Source organism: Salvelinus fontinalis, unplaced genomic scaffold, assembly GCF_029448725.1.
Source record: "Salvelinus fontinalis isolate EN_2023a unplaced genomic scaffold, ASM2944872v1 scaffold_0181, whole genome shotgun sequence".
In the NCBI taxonomy this organism is placed as follows: Eukaryota; Metazoa; Chordata; class Actinopteri; order Salmoniformes; family Salmonidae; genus Salvelinus; species Salvelinus fontinalis.
The window spans coordinates 159,645-178,182 of NW_026600390.1; the positions used below are offsets into that span (position 1 = coordinate 159,645).

The 18,538-nt window shown below is 44.4% G+C and overlaps 1 protein-coding gene across 1 annotated transcript in view; it reads right to left on the bottom strand.

The window, feature by feature from the left end:
* exoc4 (exocyst complex component 4) overlaps positions 1 to 18,538 on the bottom strand; it is a gene marked incomplete at its 3' end in the record, with an annotated part of 213,325 nt that overhangs the window by 151,351 nt on the left and 43,436 nt on the right. The window contains 1 exon segment of the mRNA XM_055912558.1: positions 16,146 to 16,320. Coding sequence (XP_055768533.1) covers positions 16,146 to 16,320 — 175 coding nt within the window.

Below are 18,538 nucleotides of genomic sequence, written 5' to 3' on the forward strand. Positions count from 1 at the left end.
CTTGCTAACTACACCAACAAAACAAACAGCGATGCACAGAGATGCATATGCATGCAAACCAGAGCAGAGTGCACATCTCTGCTCCACATCAAACAACTGTAATGACTGTGAATGCAATTAATGCCCCTGAAAGCGTTTCTGAAAACAACAAAATAATGAATGCGTTTCATGGCTTGAATGCTATGCTAATGGAATAATGCTATGGATCTTATGCTCCCTCGGTCCGACGTAGCGCTAATCTTCGCTAATAACATCCTATGGATTTAAAGTCTGGTTCATGCAGAATATCTATGAAGATGTCCAACATGACACCACTTTTCTGTACTAGTTGCTGTGTACAGATTGTATCTGCTGCTATTTCATTTGGTTTTGTTGTGTTCTGTTGTTCATCTTTTCTTCTCCTGTTTGTCTTTATTATTATTATTTATAAAGAAATAAAAAATAAAAAAATGATTTTGAGTCTGGTTCATGTTTGAGTTGAGGGATAAAGGCTACACTAGTCTCTAATGTATCCATTAGCCAAGCTGTTGATGAAGCTAAGCCACTGACTTTGACTAGCCAGTGACTGGAAGTCTACAGGTATAGTAGCATACGCTAGCGTGCCGGAAGACTTCCAATCACTGCGCTTCCAGTCATCATGCTAACGCTATTTAGCATTGGCTCATGACACTATCTTCAACTTCCTTCATACTGCACGCAGAGACATAAAAATGGTATCCACAAGTTCATCTGACTCTGGGCAAGTGGAAAAATGCAGAGCCTCATATAGATTTTCCTCAGATGTAGCATTGCACTAATGTATCCTAGTTGTGCCACTGACATACATTAGCCAATGAAGTAGCCAAGCAAACAAAGCCAAGCATGTAGCCTAGTGACAGAAGTCCCAATGGATGACACATGACAGTGTTCCATTATTGGAGGGTGGGAGCCGGGTCGGACTGCACTGACCCCTACCAAACAGGCGTCATGGTACGGCCCCAGATTGGGCCAGCAGTAAAGAAATTAGATTGTCACCATTGGGGACTTTTACTGTGACCTTCACAGGGGTGACTGGCTGGCTGACGAACTCTTTGAAACCCCCATGGCTAGCTGCCACCCCAATCTGAAGAAGGAGAGATGAGATGTGAGGCCGCACTTCAAGAGAGGGATGTTTTAACACCCAGCAAATCAATATTCATGGCCGTGTACCAAGAAAGATCATTGGGAAATGGGTAGCGAATAAAGCCGCTGAGAAACTGCAAATCGCTCTTCACACCAGATAATAAACTGAGCCCGGAGTTCATGGATGGTGAGTGTGTGTGTTTGACACACAGACACTTTGATAACCGAGTGTTGGCCACCATTTTCAGCTCCCCCACACAAAGACAACCACTATATTAGCCATTGTTCCTCTATACACTCGAGTGACTTGGGTCTGGTCCCAAAACTAAATCAGCCCGCTGGGCTGCAGTTAGTGCCTGTTCTCTCAGGAGAAAAGGCATTATGGACGTGTGCCACTGTCGTTCATTACCAGCAGCGAAGCCAACCTGCGTTTCCTTTGTGTTGGGAGAGGAAGTGTGTGTGTCTTAATGAGCAGGATACACAGGGCTTTGTTGGATCTATTACAGTAGTCCTGAAGAATCAGTCTAATTAACCAACGCAGCCCACTGAAGGGGTTCCAGGAGTACACCTGTGGTGGGATGGCTGAAGAGTTCATTAAAGGGATTCCAGGAGAACACCTGTGGTGGGATGGCTGAAGAGTTCATTAAAGGGATTCCAGGAGAACACCTGTGGTGGGATGGCTGAAGAGTTCATTAAAGGAATCCCAGGAGAACACCTGTGGTGGGATGGCTGAAGAGTTCATTAAAGGGATTCCAGGAGAATACCTGTGGTGGGATGGCTGAAGAGTCTATTAAAGGGATTCCAGGAGAATACCTGTGGTGGGATGGCTGAAGAGTTCATTAAAGGGATTCCAGGAGAATACCTGTGGTGGGATGGCTGAAGAGTCTATTAAAGGGATTCCAGGAGAACACCTGTGGTGGGATGGCTGAAGAGTCCATTAAAGGGATTCCAGGAGAACACCTGTGGTGGGATGGCTGAAGAGTCTATTAAAGAGGTTCCAGGAGAACACCTGTGGTGGGATGGCTGAAGAGTCCATTAAAGAGGTTCCTTTGACTAACTTTCTGTCCATCAAAGTCGTCCAGAGAATTATCTCGGTAATCAATGAGCTCTTTGATTGTTTCGCTCTTCTGCTTCTCCCTCACGACTTGTGGGAACTTTGTGAACTTTACTAGTGAAATCCATTCTTTTAGGAATGAAGTCCCCCTAGACACATGTTCTTGTTGAAAATGTATTGATTGATATCTCAGCTGGTGGCTTCGGGTGAAAGCCCCAAAAATTGCCTTGGGCACAAAAAGATTTTACTTCCTGACTTGATCTTCCAACAACCTCAGAACGTTGAGAGTTCAGCTTTGTCCAGCTCTTTCCCCTCTGGACTGGACCACTGCAGACCTTCAAGGTGTCCCAACTGGACCGTACCCCTGTTCATCATCCCTCTGAACACTTTGACAAAGAAACATCGCTACAGGCAGCCTGTTGCATTTCATTCCTCTTGTTGTCCTTGCTCTGTCCCAAAGCAGTTTGACAGTTTTTTGGACTGAAGAGACATAGATAGAACGTCAATAACGTCAAAAAACATCAATAGCAAGTCTAAGCAAGCATGGCCCTGGCAATGGGTCTACATGGATTCCTGCTCTTACACAAATGAACAATATGACTCTTCTGTATCGCAACGCCTTGACCGTTGAGAGCCACACACAAACACACACACACACACACCTGTACTCGCATACACACAATTGAGATAAGCAATGTTTAAAGGAGAACATGCTGTGCATCTCTAGGAGAACGGGAAACTATAAAGAATACCGTCAGATTAGAATAATTAGCTTAAAAACCTCCCTTCTCTCAAACACAAAAGGAGGGGCGATGATGGAATTTCGACACAATCAATATACTAGCTTCACCGCGCCCCAGTAATATGTAAATATGACACATCGGGGGTGGATGGGTGGGGCAGGACTACAGTGAAATAGTGACATGTTGATTAAAACGTTAGGAAAGAAACACAGCAATGTCTCTGCGCATCATATTTAATTAAAACAGATCATTGTCGTCTGGCTGTTGTTTCCCTGGCAGTTCAATTTGCCTTGTTTTCACTTGGCTGACAAGCCGTGAGGAAGGCCTGCATATTTAACTCCCTCACATACTACTTTATAGATTTCTATACTTTGAACATACGCTTCTCCTTTGTCTCGGCTAATCTCTGGCTGTGCTATGATTTATTCAGTGTGGTTCTGCCCCAGCCACAGGCTCTCACTGTGTCAATAGAAAAGGAGGAGAGTATTCACTACTACAGCAGCCATGTGTCATAGATTATCTTTCAGCTGGGCCAAGCTAGCCTGTGTTTTATATAGCATCGTCAAGTAGCCTAATAAAGTGTTAGATATTTCTAGAGGTGTTCTGTAAGAACAGACAGACGACATCCATCCTTGATTTGCTAATCGCACCTTAGCTCCAAAGGTCCTCACCACTGCTCATTAAAAGCATTCATCTGCACTCCGGGCACACAGCTGCGACGGCTGGTGGATCAACTCGGTAGCCTAGCCATCATGGAGACGCCATGGCATCATAGTGGAATACACAAGCGCTAGGCTAATTAGAAAACTCAGACACGTTGGACTATGTTGTCGCAAGGTTAAAGGTCAGGCCGTGCTGAGAGGGGGACAGTAACAAGCCATGCCAAGTATAGGTCAAACATGGTCCCTATGGGTGATTGTGGTGAGGGATTCAGCAGGCTCTTATGAGATAGGGTCTTTGGTCTCAGTCAAACCATATGGTCTTAGATCATCTGATGGCAGGTGGAGGTTTTTTGTCCATGTTTATTGAAGGATTTCTTGGTTTTTACCTAAATATTTTCTAAGTACATAATGCTGTTGCTTGCAACTGATGTTCAGGTTCAAGGGAGAATCTGACCAAACTTGTCAAAGTGGAGTTTAGATAAGTCTGATTCTTGGCATGCTTTATGATTTGGTTTAGATAAGTATGATTCTTGGCATGCTTGATGATTTGGTTTAGATAAGTATGATTCTTGGCACGCTTGATGATTTGGTTTAGATAAGTATGATTCTTGGCACGCTTGATGATTTGGTTTAGATAAGTATGATTCTTGGCACCCTTGATGATTTGGTTTAGATAAGTATGATTCTTGGCACCCTTGATGATTTGGTTTAGATAAGTATGATTCTTGGCACGCTTGATGATTTGGTTTAGATAAGTATGATTCTTGGCACGCTTGATGATTTGGTTTAGATAAGTATGATTCTTGGCACGCTTGATGATTTGGTTTAGATAAGTATGATTCTTGGCACGCTTGATGATTTGGTTTAGATAAGTATGATTTTTGGCACGCTTGATGATTTGGTTTAAATAAGTATGATTCTTGGCACGCTTGATGATTTGGTTTAGATAAGTATGATTCTTGGCACGCTTGATGATTTGGTTTAGATAAGTATGATTCTTGGCACGCTTGATGATTTGGTTTAAATAAGTATGATTCTTGGCACGCTTGATGATTTGGTTTAAATAAGTATGATTCTTGGCACCCTTGATGATTTGGTTTAGATAAGTATGATTCTTGGCATGCTTGATGATTTGGTTTAGATAAGTATGATTCTTGGCACGCTTGATGATTTGGTGGCAGAGACAACCGTATCCAATGTGACTGGATCTAGTGGGATTATAGTGTATGTATGATACATTGAAAGATTCTGAGTGCCTCTAATTTCATAAGAGAACTTCAGAAGACCTTGAGACACAGTGTGATGGATTTTTAAAAAACACTGATGTTCACAGAGGGAGGCATCAAGTGAAGTGGTGCAAGCTTGGAATATAGAAGCCTAATAACGTGGGCTCATTGGCGTGAAAAATCAATACATTTATTCACACACTGTATCTTGATGGAAAAGTGACAGCACAGACAACACGGTTCCACTCCCTAACTGACACCAATACTGAGAATTACCAGCCGCTCTTTAAAGCCCCAATCAATATCTCATCCACACTTAAAGCACGCTGGGGAAGCACAGCCGGCATTTCCAAACAGGGATCAAGACCATTGCTAATTGGCTCTTGGCTTTCAAAAAGCCCATGTTAACCTACTCCATACTGTGCCTTCCTGGAGCCAGTCGCTCGGTGGAATAAGAGAAGTCTCAGCTCAGGCCGTGTAACTGCGTGCCCTCTCGTGTCTCTGTCAGATCCGGTGTCCGTCTCAGAGCATGCCAAGTGGAAAGGTCAACACGATTCCACACTTCTCAAAGTGGAGGGAAAAAATGAATCATCTAGAGGCTTCCATTTATAGGCTAGTCTATCAAATGAGTGTGTAGCTACAAGGTGGAGAGAAGAGAGGGGGAATAACAAGATACGCTGGAGAAACTGCCAACAAGATTGCTTCCGCTGGGCTAATATACACCTTACCAAGAGCCAACAACTTACCACCATCTCTCCAAGCACACCTTATCCCCTGTGAGAGATACTACAGAGCCTTCAGAAAGTGTTCATAACCCTTGACTTATTCCACAGTGTTGTGTTAGAGCCTGAATTCAAAATGAATAAAATATGTTTTATTCTTCTCATCTAACACCGTACTCCATAATGACAAAGTGAAAACATGTTTTTAGAATTGTTTGCTAATTTATTGAAAATGAAATACAGAAACGTCTCATTTACATAATTATTCACACCCCTGAGTCAATACATGTTAGAATCACCTTTGGCAGCAATTACAGCTGTCAGTCTTGCTTGGTAAGTCTCTAAGAGCTTTGCACACCAGGATTGCACAATATCTGCACATTATTATTTTTTAAATTCTCTAAGCTCTGTCAAGTTGGTTGTTGATCATTGCTAGACTGCCTTTTTCACGTCTTGCCATAGATTTTCAAGACGATTTAAGTCGGACAATAACCTGGTCTTGTGTTTTAGGTTATCGTCCTGCTGAAAGGTGAATTTGTTTCCCATCGTCTGTAGAAAAACAGACAACCAGATTTTCCTCTAGGATATTGCCTGTGTTTAGCTCCATTCCGTTTCTTTTTGTCCTAAAAAAATCTCCCTACTCCTTGCCGATGAAAAGCATACTCATAACATGATGCAGCCACCAACAGGTTTAAAAATATGAAGAGTGGTACTCAGTGATGTGTTGGATTTGTCACAAACATAACACTTCGTATTCAGAAATGAAGGTCATTTCTTTGCCACATTTTTTTAAGTTTTACTTTAGCGCTTTATTGCAAACAGGATGCATGTTATGGAATATTTGTATTCTGTACAGGCTTCCTTCTTTTCACTATCATTTAGGTTAGTATTGTGGACTACAATGTTGTTGATATCCTCAATTCTATCACAGCCATTAAACTCTATAACTGTTTTAAAGTCACCATGGGCCTCATGGTGAAATCCCTGAGCGGTTTCCTTCCTCTCCGCGAAATGAGTTAGGAACGATGCCTGTATCTTTGTAGTGACTGGGTGTATTGAAATTAATAACTTCACCACACTCAAACGGATATTCAATGTCTGCTTTTTTTTGTTTTTACCAATCTACCAATAGGTCCTCTTCTGTTGGGAGTCATTGGAAAAACCTCCCTGGTATTTGTCGTTGAATGTGTGTTTGAACTTCACTGCTCAACTGAGGTACCATACGGATAATTGTATGTGTTTGGTACAGAGATGAGGAAGTCATTCAAAAATCATGTTAAACACTATTATTGCACACAGAGTGAGGGAGTCCATGCAACTTATTATGTGACTTGTTTACTCCTGGACTTATTTAGGCTTGCCATAACAAAGAGGATGAATACTTCACTTTAATATTCACTCAAGACATTTCAGCTTTTCATTTTGAATTCATTTGTATATACTTAGACATTATGGGGTATTGTGTGTAGGCCAGTGACACAAATCCTACAATTTATCCATTTTAAATTCAGTCTGTAGCACAAACAAAAATGTGGAAAAAGTCAAGGGGTGTCAATACTTTCTGCAGGTACTGTAGCTAGATAAAGATGTTTGAGGGCAGATGCTTAACTTCAGCAAACTAATGCTGAGCGATTAACAAACATCACGGGGGGGAGGTGTTATTAAACAACTAATTGACGTCGGTTCAATTACTTAAATTCCAATAACTATGTGGAACACTGGGCTGAAGACAGTTGTAGTTCTCATTTAGCAAATATTCAACCTAGTTCAGCTCAGAAACGTGGAAATTAACTACAATGAACATAATCCATTGCACCTGTTTTTTCCATCTCGGACAAAGACTGATCAGAGAGGAAGAGGCAAAGCAAGAGATTTCACTAGCGCCAAGATCTGTCCAAAATAATCCCAATGTGTTTCTATAGGTTTATCTTGGACCTAAGCTTGCCGCCTGCCTTCCTGTCTTTGGGACAACGACTCCCATTTGTTAGGGTGGAGACATGAGCATCTCATCTTTATATACAGATCTCTGGACAGATTCACTTTTACGCCTAATACGTAGGTTAGATACACACAGACCGCATGAGAGAGGAAAGAACACAACGATGAGAGGGACAGAGAGGGTTTGTGAAAGTATGCATTATCTACTTCGCAGAACTAATACAATGATTTAGTCAGACAGCTCTGCAGCGTGCTTAGGCAGTCTAGCTCAATAGGATGGCTAAACACAGTATGGGGAGAACATACAGCGTATTCGGGAAGTATTTTGACGCCTTGACTTTTTCCACATTTTGTTACGTTATAGCCTTATTCTAAAATGGATTAAATTGGTGGTTCCAAACTTATACTTAAGAATGATGGAGGCCACTGTGTTCTTGGGGACATTCTTCTCCCTTCTCCAGATCTGTGCATCGAGACAATCCTGTCTCGGAGCTCTACAGACAATTCCTTCGACCTCGTGGCTTGGTTTTGCTCTAACATGCACTATCAACTGTTGGATCTTATATAGACAGTTGTGTGCCTTTCCAAATCATGTCCAATCAATTGAATTTATCACAGGTGGACTCCAATCAAGTTGTAGAAACATCTCAAGGATGATCAAAGGAAACAGGATGCACCTGAGCTCAATTTCAAGTCTCATAGCAAAAACTCTGAATACTTATGTAAATCATGTAATTATGTTTTTTTTGTAAACATTTTTAAAAACCTGTTTTTGCTTTGTCATTGTGGGGTATTGTGTGCAGCTTGATGAGGATTTATTTTTATTTTTATAGATGACTAAATAATAAAGTTATCAAATAAAAATGAAGTAATATACACAACTGAAATATTTAATTATTTATTAGTAATTTTCTATTTTTCTTTTGATGTCTACCCAATGTGGACCTGACAGACACAAATGGAATATTTTCAATGTTTGGATATTGAATGTTCACTATTTTGGCCTTTGGAATTTCCATGAAAAAGCTCTAAAATCAAAGTAATGTCATTATTTTAAAAAGTTATCGAAAACCATGATCCATTTTTTTCATAATCGAACCAACCTCAAAAAGCACTAATAACTCAGCACTACAGCACAGACGTGAACAAGAGACAACAACTGTCGAAAAGATGGCCGCCACTAATTTACACCTAGACAAGACCCAACAGTATCTCAACACACACCTGAGCCACTAGCTAATATATAGATGCTAGTGCACAACTGCTAGTCTTCAGAACACACCTGAAATAACAAGAGACAACATAGACAACTGCCAAAAATATCTAATCTACACCTAGACAAGGGCCAACAACATCTCACCACACACACCTGAGCATAGATACTAGCTAGTAGAGATGTTTCATGATAGTGGGTACGTTTCACACCTGCAGACTGCAAGGACACACAAGCACACACACACGTGCACACACACCAGGCCGCTGCAGGGTGGAATATGGGAACTATAGCACCCCACTGTCAGAGTAGAGGCAGGGCAGACTGCAAGGACACACAAGTGCACACACACAAGTGCACACACACAAGTCGACACACACAAGTCGACACACACGCTCACACGCGCTCACCAGGCCGCTGCAGGGTGGAATATGGGAACTATAGCACCCCACTGTCAGAGTAGAGGCAGGGCAAAGAGTAGCCTGCCATACAGCCTCCCTCAGGAATCTACACTGCTGCCAGACTATCAGGCATTAACATGTGCCGCTGCCAGACTATCAGACATTAACATGTGCTGCTGCCAGACTATCAGACATTAACATGTGCTGCTGCCAGACTATCAGACATTAACATGTGCTGCTGCCAGACTATCAGGCATTAACATGTTCTGCTAGACTATCAGGCATTAACATGTGCTGCTAGACTATCAGACATTAACATGTGCTGCTGCCAGACTATCAGACATTAACATGTGCTGCTGCCAGACTATCAGGCATTAACATGTGCTGCTGCCAGACTATCAGGCATTAACATGTGCTGCTGCTAGACTATCAGGCATTAACATGTGCTGCTGTCAGACTATCAGGCATTAACATGTGCTGCTGCCAGACTATCAGGCATTAACATGTGCTGCTGCCAGACTATCAGGCATTAACATGTGCTGCTGCCAGACTATCAGGCATTAACATGTGCTGCTGTCAGACTATCAGGCATTAACATGTGCTGCTGCCAGACTATCAGACATGAACATGTGCTGCTGCCAGACTATCAGGCATTAACATGTGCCGCTGCCAGACTATCAGACATTAACATGTGCTGCTGCCAGACTATCAGGCATTAACATGTGCTGCTGCCAGACTATCAGGCATTAACATGTGCTGCTGCCAGACTATCAGGCAATAACAGGTGCTGCTGTCAGACTATCAGGCATTAACATGTTCTGCTGCCAGACTATCAGGCATTAACATGTGCCGCTGCCAGACTATCAGACATTAACATGTGCTGCTGTCAGACTATCAGACATTAACATGTGCTGCTGCCAGACTATCAGGCATTAACATGTGCTGCTGCCAGACTATCAGGCATTAACATGTGCTGCTGCCAGACTATCAGGCATTAACATGTGCTGCTGCCAGACTATCAGACATTAACATGTGCTGCTGTCAGACTATCAGGCATTAACATGTGCTGCTGCCAGACTATCAGGCATTAACATGTGCTGCTGCCAGACTATCAGGCATTAACATGTGCTGCTGCCAGACTATCAGACATTAACATGTGCTGCTGTCAGACTATCAGGCATTAACATGTGCTGCTGCCAGACTATCAGGCATTAACATGTGCTGATAGACTATCAGGCATTAACATGTGCTGCTGCCAGACTATCAGACATTAACATGTGCTGCCAGACTATCAGACATTAACATGTGCTGCTAGACTATCAGGCATTAACATGTGCTGCTGCCAGACTATCAGGCATTAACATGTGCTGCTGCCAGACTATCAGGCATTAACATGTGCTGCTGCCAGACTATCAGACATTAACATGTTCTGCTGCCAGACTATCAGACATTAACATGTGCTGCTGCCAGACTATCAGGCATTAACATGTGCTGCTAGACTATCAGGCATCAACATGTGCTGCTAGACTATCACACATTAACATGTGCTGCTGTCAGACTGAGTTTGTCTCTTGAAGGGAGCAGGAAGGAGGGGGGAGAGGGTAGAGAGAGGGATAGAGGAAGGGAGGGGGAAAGAGATAGAGCGAAATGGTGATTGAGGGAGAGAAAGAGAGAGGGATGGAAAGAAATTGGGATAAGAAGGATTGAGAGAGGGAGTGGGAGAGAAGGAGAGACTCACAAAGATACAATCGTCCAGAAAATAATAACACGAATGACTGAATAAGAAAACCTCATTTCACATAATGAGTATTCTAATCAAGAGATGACATTATCGCACATCGCGGCGGCGGGGGAGTGAGGAGCCCCTGGCAACCTGGGGTTGGCAGAGCGGAGGCAGCGGTAGCAGCTCTAGTGCCCGCGCCGCTGGAGAGCGAACGGCTTAATGCCTTCCATTAACACAAAGGCACAGCACAGCCGCGCAATACCTCCACTCCCTCCTCTCTCTTTCTCCAACTCGCTTTAACTCTCTATCCATCTTCCCTGATCTCTTTCATGTGCCTTTATTTTACGATTGTATTTAGGACAACCGACTGTACACTAATAGTTGTACTAGTTCCCATCCTGACAGACACCTAGTTTAGTTTGCTGATGACACTGCCTTGATCAGCCTGTTGCATGATGATGAGGAACCCCATGGCCCGGTCCTAGATGGCTTTGTAGAGTGGTGTGAGGAATCACACTTGGTCCTCAATACCAACAAGACCAAAGAGATGTGCATAGACTTCAGGAAGAGAACACCACCTACCTCTGTAACAGGTCAGAACATAGAGAAATACACATATCTGGCTGTCCTCTTGGACAATAAGCTTCAGTGTAGTAAATGTGCAGAAATGATCTACAAAAAGAGTCAGAGACTGTACTTTCTCAACAAGCTGGAATCTTTTAATGTTGACTGGACTATACTGACTCTGTTTTACAGATCTTTCATTGAGACTATTTCAACTTTTCCTATTGTTTGTTGGTTTAGCAAGACCACTGTCAACCAGAGAAATATGCTGAAAAGGATTATCACCACGTCAAGCAAAGTACTAGGAGTCAAACAGACAGGCCTGGATGAGATCTTTAAGGTCAGGGCCATCAGCAAGGCACACTAAATATTTTTGACCCAAGCCACCCCCTGTACCCAGACTTTGAACTACTCCCCTCTGGGTGCAGGTATAGGGTACCCCCCCCCCCCTATTTTATAAAACTCCATCCAACCATCTATCCATCTGACTGGCTTTGAGAGTATACAACGCCAACCCTACAGTTCCCACCCCTCTATCTGTCTATGCCCATCTCTTCATAGTCTCCTCCAAACAGAGCTGAAACACCGGTGACTAAACTGGCAGGCAATCAGTTGGCCCAGCCAAATCACGACTCTGTTTATCCAGTACTAACCAAATCACAGCTTAGTGTAAGGACCAATTTTGAGCCAATCAAGGGGCCTGGGTCTTAGATAATCAATGTTCAATAAGACAGAGCATTTATCCTCAGTTCCACTAAAGTAGGCTTTGGACAAAATGTGATTCAAGTCTAGCTGCGTCTTCGAGCCCTAAGGCCTGCCTGCCCGACCGTCCGCAGTTAGCTCAGGGCCGCCTTAGCAACAGTTGGCATGGCGGAGTCACTGTTTTTTATTCTGAGTGGTTTTGAGGGGTGAAAAAAGCGAGAGAATTAGAGAGAATGATTGAGAGAGAGAGAGAGAGAGAGAGAGAGAGAGAGAAAACGCAAGAGAAAAGAAAATATGATGAAAAAATGTGCTCAAGGTCACCGTCTGACTCCTGGTCTGATGGAGTGATAAGCCCATATACTCAATCCCAGTGTGCACCTCTCTCTCCCTTTACTTTCCTCCCTCTCAGTCACCCCTCTCCACCGGTCTGTGCCCATCTCTCTCTAGCTCTCTCCCTCCCTCTCCCTCCACCCTCCCTCCCGCTTGCACCCCCAACCCCGCTCGCTCACGTCCCCCACCCCCGCGCTCACTCTCCCTCTCGCTCGCTCCCTCCCTCCCTCCCACTTCATTCCCGCTCGCTCCCTCTCTTCCGCTCGCTCCCTCTCTCCCTCCCTTTCCTCTCAAAAGCAAAGGGAGAGAAGGCTAGCCCTCAGAGACTTGGAACGAGACGAAAACAAGGAAGAGAAAAGATGTGAGGGAGAAAATAAGAGATAAGAAAAGAGCAGAGTGTAAAATAGAAAAGAGGAACAAACTCTGCTGTCAACTCTTCACTGTGTCCCTCAGGAGGTCTACCTCACATGATGCGAACTAGGACACTCACTGTTCTGACATCAACTACAATGACACACACCCATGTAGCCTCACCTTTAGTGACGAAAATCTTTCACATCTTTACTAATGCAGATTGACTATTTACTGTACACGTTCATTGTAGAAATCAATCTGGTTCTTCATATGCGGGCCGGGGGGTGTGTGACTGTGAAAGCATGTCGTATCCATAGCAGGAGGGATGTAGGCTAATTCCTTGAGAGAATGCTGTACACTCTGTGTGTGTTGTGGATCCAGCGATGAATACTGGCAGTGTTTCACCCAACACTCGTTTGTGCAGCCAGTCAATGTTGTCTTTCTTTTCAAAGAAGAGATTATTCTTGTGGAACGAGTGCTGAGAACATGAAAGTACGTCAGTTGAAATGGACCACGCTGCACGAGCAAAAAAAAAACACATTGAAAAATACACACACAAACAAACACACACACATTCAAAACACACCCACGATGCTGAGTAGGAGAGTGATGTTGGCACAAGATGGAGGGAATGTTGGAGCAAAACTAACGAAACAGTTAATGAAAATGTACGCTTAATCCAGTATAAACGAAGGTATAGAACTTATACCAGAGACAAAATTCACAAATTCTACAGCACAACGGCAGAGTCATGTCTTAAGTGTAAAACTAACGATGACTCAATAATCCATGACTTCTGGGAACACTATGAAGTTCAGAAGTTATGGGCGGAGCTAGACAGTTGTCTGTCAGAAGTGTTACAATGTAAACACACTGTTAATCCGTCTGTCTGCGTATTTCAAGACCTGGCATATGGGGTGTAGTCAGACACGAAAAACGGCCTGGACGATTCTCTTCTCATTACTCTTCTGGAATAAACTTAGAGTAAAAACCTGGAAATCAATCTCCATCATTAACACAATGGAAACATGATTTATTATTGAAATAATGAAATAGCATGAGCAACCGAGAAAAATTAATGGGTACAATTTAAGGCCATGTGGCAAACAATAACGCAGGCACTAGGGATGGGGGTGTGACCAGGCACTAGGGATGGGGGTGTGACCAGGCACTAGGGATGGGGGTGTGACCAGGCACTAGGGATGGGGGTGTGACCAGGCACTAGGGATGGGGGTGTGACCAGGCACTAGGGATGGGGGTGTGACCAGGCACTAGGGATGGGGGTGTGACCAGGCACTAGGGATGGGGGTGTGACCAGGCACTAGGGATGGGGGTGTGAGCAGGCACTAGGGATGGGGGTGGGAGCAGGCACTAGGGATGGGGGTGGGAGCAGGCACTAGGGATGGGGGTGTGACCAGGCACTAGGGATGGGGGTGTGACCAGGCACTAGGGATGGGGGTGTGACCAGGCACTAGGGATGGGGGTGTGACCAGGCACTAGGGATGGGGGTGTGACCAGGCACTAGGGATGGGGGTGTGACCAGGCACTAGGGATGGGGGTGTGACCAGGCACTAGGGATGGGGGTGTGACCAGGCACTAGGGATGGGGGTGGGAGCATGTGGGTGTGGACAGATGAGATGTAGTCGCTTTGTGTGTGTCTCTAAGTTGTTGTTCGTATGTGTATGTTTGTATCTGCTGTACAAAAAACAAATGTAAAAAAAGAAACATTATTTAAAAAAAAAATATGCTACCTATGAGGGTATACCTATACCTATACCTAAGGCAAGACTCACTGACATTCTGTGTGCGTGTGTGTGTGTGTGTGTGTGTCTGCTTTCACAGTCCTACACACAGCTCTGGGCTGCATATAAAGAAACCAGATTGATGTTTACAATGAACGTGTACAGTAAATAGTCAATCCACATTAGTAAAGATTGTGGTCACTAAAAGTAAGGCTATATGGGTTTGTGTCATTGGAAACCTAATCCATACAGACCAAGCTACATGGCAGCAGACTGGTCTGGAGTGAGCAGTCAGAGACCATATCTAGAAAACCAGTCCTAGAACCATGATGTGGATCCTCACTCCTCCATCTGTAGTTTGACTGTAGGCTCTTTAATGCTCAGAGCTCAAGCTGGAGCCCAGCCATCACTCACATGTGTGACGGGATAATACCCTGGAGCTACACCTCACAATGACTCTCTCCACAGGGGATAGCTAGCTACACGTTACTGGAACGCTTCCCGCTTCCCGCTGTTCCCGAGCCAACGTCCCCTCTGGCTTCTCTGTTTCATCATCAGACCTGTGTTCCGTTCTCATCCTTCCCCTCGTTTCAACACTTCACGACACTCTGAAATGTGTCCACCTACACACAGGCTTATGTCTTAGAACGCGACGGAAGAAATCCAGCGCTATGGATTTCATCATCGTGTCAGATTAGGAATAGAAAGACAGACTAATAATACAGTGGGGTTGATTTTAGTTGTGACACACACAGGAACAGACACTTCCCCTGATTGCCTGGTTTAATTGCAGTCCTTTAATTGGTGCGTGTCGGCTGCACTGTGTTTGCTCTCTGCTCCCGTCTGATTGGCTGAGGAGATGAGCAGCTGTTTGGAAGTAACCTATGACAGATCCCTGAGGAATGCCCATGTAAGTCAGGCACCCCCAGCACTCACTGACTAGACTATGGGAGATAGTTTTTGTGTGTGCTTGTGTGTGTTTGAATATTTGTGTGTGTTTGAATGTGTTTTTTTTTTGATACAACTGTGTGTACTTGCGCGTGTCGGCGTGGTCCGTGCACACGTTTGTGTATAGACATTGACTGGCTGCACAAACGAGTGTAGGGTGAAACACTGCCAGGATTCATAGATGGATGCACAACACACACAGAGTGTACAGCATTCTCTCAAGGAATTAGCCTACATCCCTCCTGCTATGGATACGACATGCTTTCACAGTCACACACCCCCCGGCCCGCATATGAAGAACCAGATTGATTTCTACAATGAACGTGTACAGTAAATAGTCAATCTGCATTAGTAAAGATTTCTCACTAAAGTTAAAGCTATATCTGTTCTTGTCATTGTAGTTCATGTCAGAACAGTGAGTCTTGTCTCTCCTAGTTAGCATCATGTGTGATCATTCTTGCTCATGGCAGCCTAATCTATGCTTTCACAGTCTAAAGGTTTAACCACACGTGTGCAAATCATCTGCTGCCAAATCATCCGTGAATTTTATGGATACACAGAACGGCAGATGGATCTTTGTTGCTATTTTTTGTGTGTGTGTGTGTGTGTGTGTGTGTGTGTGTGTGTGTGTGTGTGTGTGTGTGTGTGTGTGTGTGTGTGTGTTTTGCAGGGATTCGGGACTGTGATGAATTCAAAACTTTACATTTTAAACTTGAACTGACCTGGAGCACGGTCTGGATCTTAGCAGAGACGTCGGCTTGCTCATAGAGCTTGATGCCCTCCTGGGCTCCGTTGGGGGACACCACGATCTGCTGCAGGTGGGCCAGCACCACACTGTGGGCCGCAGCCACCGCGTTGAACTTGTCAAACAGCAGCTCCAGCAGTTCCAGCAGCAGCCTGCAGAGGGCAGCAGAGATAGAGGATGTGGTGAGGACGGCTGGTGGGACAACAGGTGAAGAAGCTGTGATACACAGCCCAAACATTGGCCCCGTTAGAATACTCATAATGCCTCCTTCCTTCCTTCTGAAATTACTTCAAGGGAGGAAAGGAATGATACATTTGAAGAGTATTGGAACAGGGCCCTAAGATGCAGCAGGTACTAAGGCCCAGTTTGAATTCCTTTCAAATGCATCCTTTCTTCCTTCCTAGGGTTTCACCTCAGTGTTAGAGTGATTATGTTAAGGAATGGAAGACGGTTGATATTGGAACAGCAATTCAAACTGTTCTTATCCGTTCATCCCAGGTCAGTTGTATTGTGAGGCTCACACAGGTTTAGAGTTAGAACAGACAACTGATCCTGGACCACTGATGGTGGACCATCAGGAGGTCTCTCCAAGGCAGCACCACTCCTGTCACCCTCCAGGTCTAAAAGCTCCTCTCTACTCTCATTGACTCGCATTCAATAATTGACTACTAACGGACAAGCTAATGCATAGTAGTCAAAACCATTCTGACCTCAGCTCAATGCTAAAGTAAAATTATGAGTTTATTTTTCTGATTCAAACCTGCTTGTTAGTAGAGTACTTCAGCCTCCACCAGTCCACACAAGGACCAATCTTTCAATGTAAAGAGGGAAAATTCAATAAGTGTTCTTTTAATTGTGGTTGGTTAAGTGCATATATCTGTTGGAACAGGAGTGAAGCAGTTCATTGTAGTAAGGTCCTACATATCTGACGAGAAGTATTTAACAATGTAAGCATTCTCTCTAAGCATACTGTATTCTGACCTGAAGTATACAACACTAGAGCCTAGAGAGGAAAAGTGACCCAACAGGTCCTGAAGTGAAGCCGTCAGCCCACCGAGCCAGGCATTAGCTTTCAGTTTAGAGTCTCCTCAGGCCAGATAAGGCTTTGTACATGTGGCGTTAACCAACCTGCCTCAGCAACAATTAGAATTCATTACCTTAATAAACATTCATAAATCTACTTCAATCGGCAGGCAAAAGGAGCCTCATCCGGGTAGCTGGTTTGGGCTGAGCGGTTGAAAAGAACAGTGGAGGTACTGGCAGAGTGCTTCCCCAGTCGCACAGAGGCAGCTGGCTCTGACTACAATTAGCAGCATCTGTCAAAGTCTCTGGTTCCACTAGGACTCACACACATCTGGTGGTCTTTTGTTTTCAGGGATGTGGGGACACTTCTGACTTTATTTACTGAGGAAGGTTGGGTTAAACCCCGTGCCGGATGTGAACGGTACGTATACACCAGAGGAGGTACTGTGTGGAATGAAGAGTGAGTGAATGACTGAGTGAGTTCGGGAGAGACATGGGATCTTCGCCTACCTTTTTAAACTTTAGACAAATGTTACATAAAAAAATATTGGGTGGGGGAAATGAAGGATGTGAGAAAGAGAGATGGATGGAGGGTGTTTGGTTGGTAGTCCATCACTAGACTGGTAGACAGGGAGGGAGGATGTTATGAACGTTTAGAGACACAGACAGACAGACACAGAGACAGAGACAGAGACAGAGACAGAGACAGAGACAGAGACAGAGACAGAGACAGAGACAGACAGACAGACAGACAGACAGTGTGGGTGGGTGGGTGTATGTTATGAATGGTTAGGGACAGGCAGACAGGAAGGGAGTATGTTAGCGACAGGCAGACAGGGAGGGAGGGAGTATGTTAGGGACAGACAGGGAGGGAGGGAGTATGTTAGGGACAGACAGGGAGGGAGGGAGTATGTTAGGGACAGACAGACAGGGAGGGAGGGAGTATGTTAGGGACAGACAGGGAGGGAGGGAGTATGTTAGGGACAGACAGGGAGGGAGGGAGTATGTTAGGGACAGACAGACAGGGTGGGAGGGAGTATGTTAGGGACAGACAGGGAGGGAGGGAGTATGTTAGGGACAGACAGACAGGGTGGGAGGGAGTATGTTAGGGACAGACAGACAGGGTGGGTGTATGTTATGAATGGTTAGGGACAGGCAGACAGGGTGTATGTTATGAATGGTTAGGGACAGACAGACAGGGAGGGTGTATGTTATGAATGGTTAGGGACAGGCAGACAGGGTGGGTGTATGTTATGAATGGTTAGGGACAGGCAGACAGGGAGAGTGTATGTTATGAATGGTTAGGGACAGGCAGACATGGAGGGTGTATGTTATGAATGGTTAGGG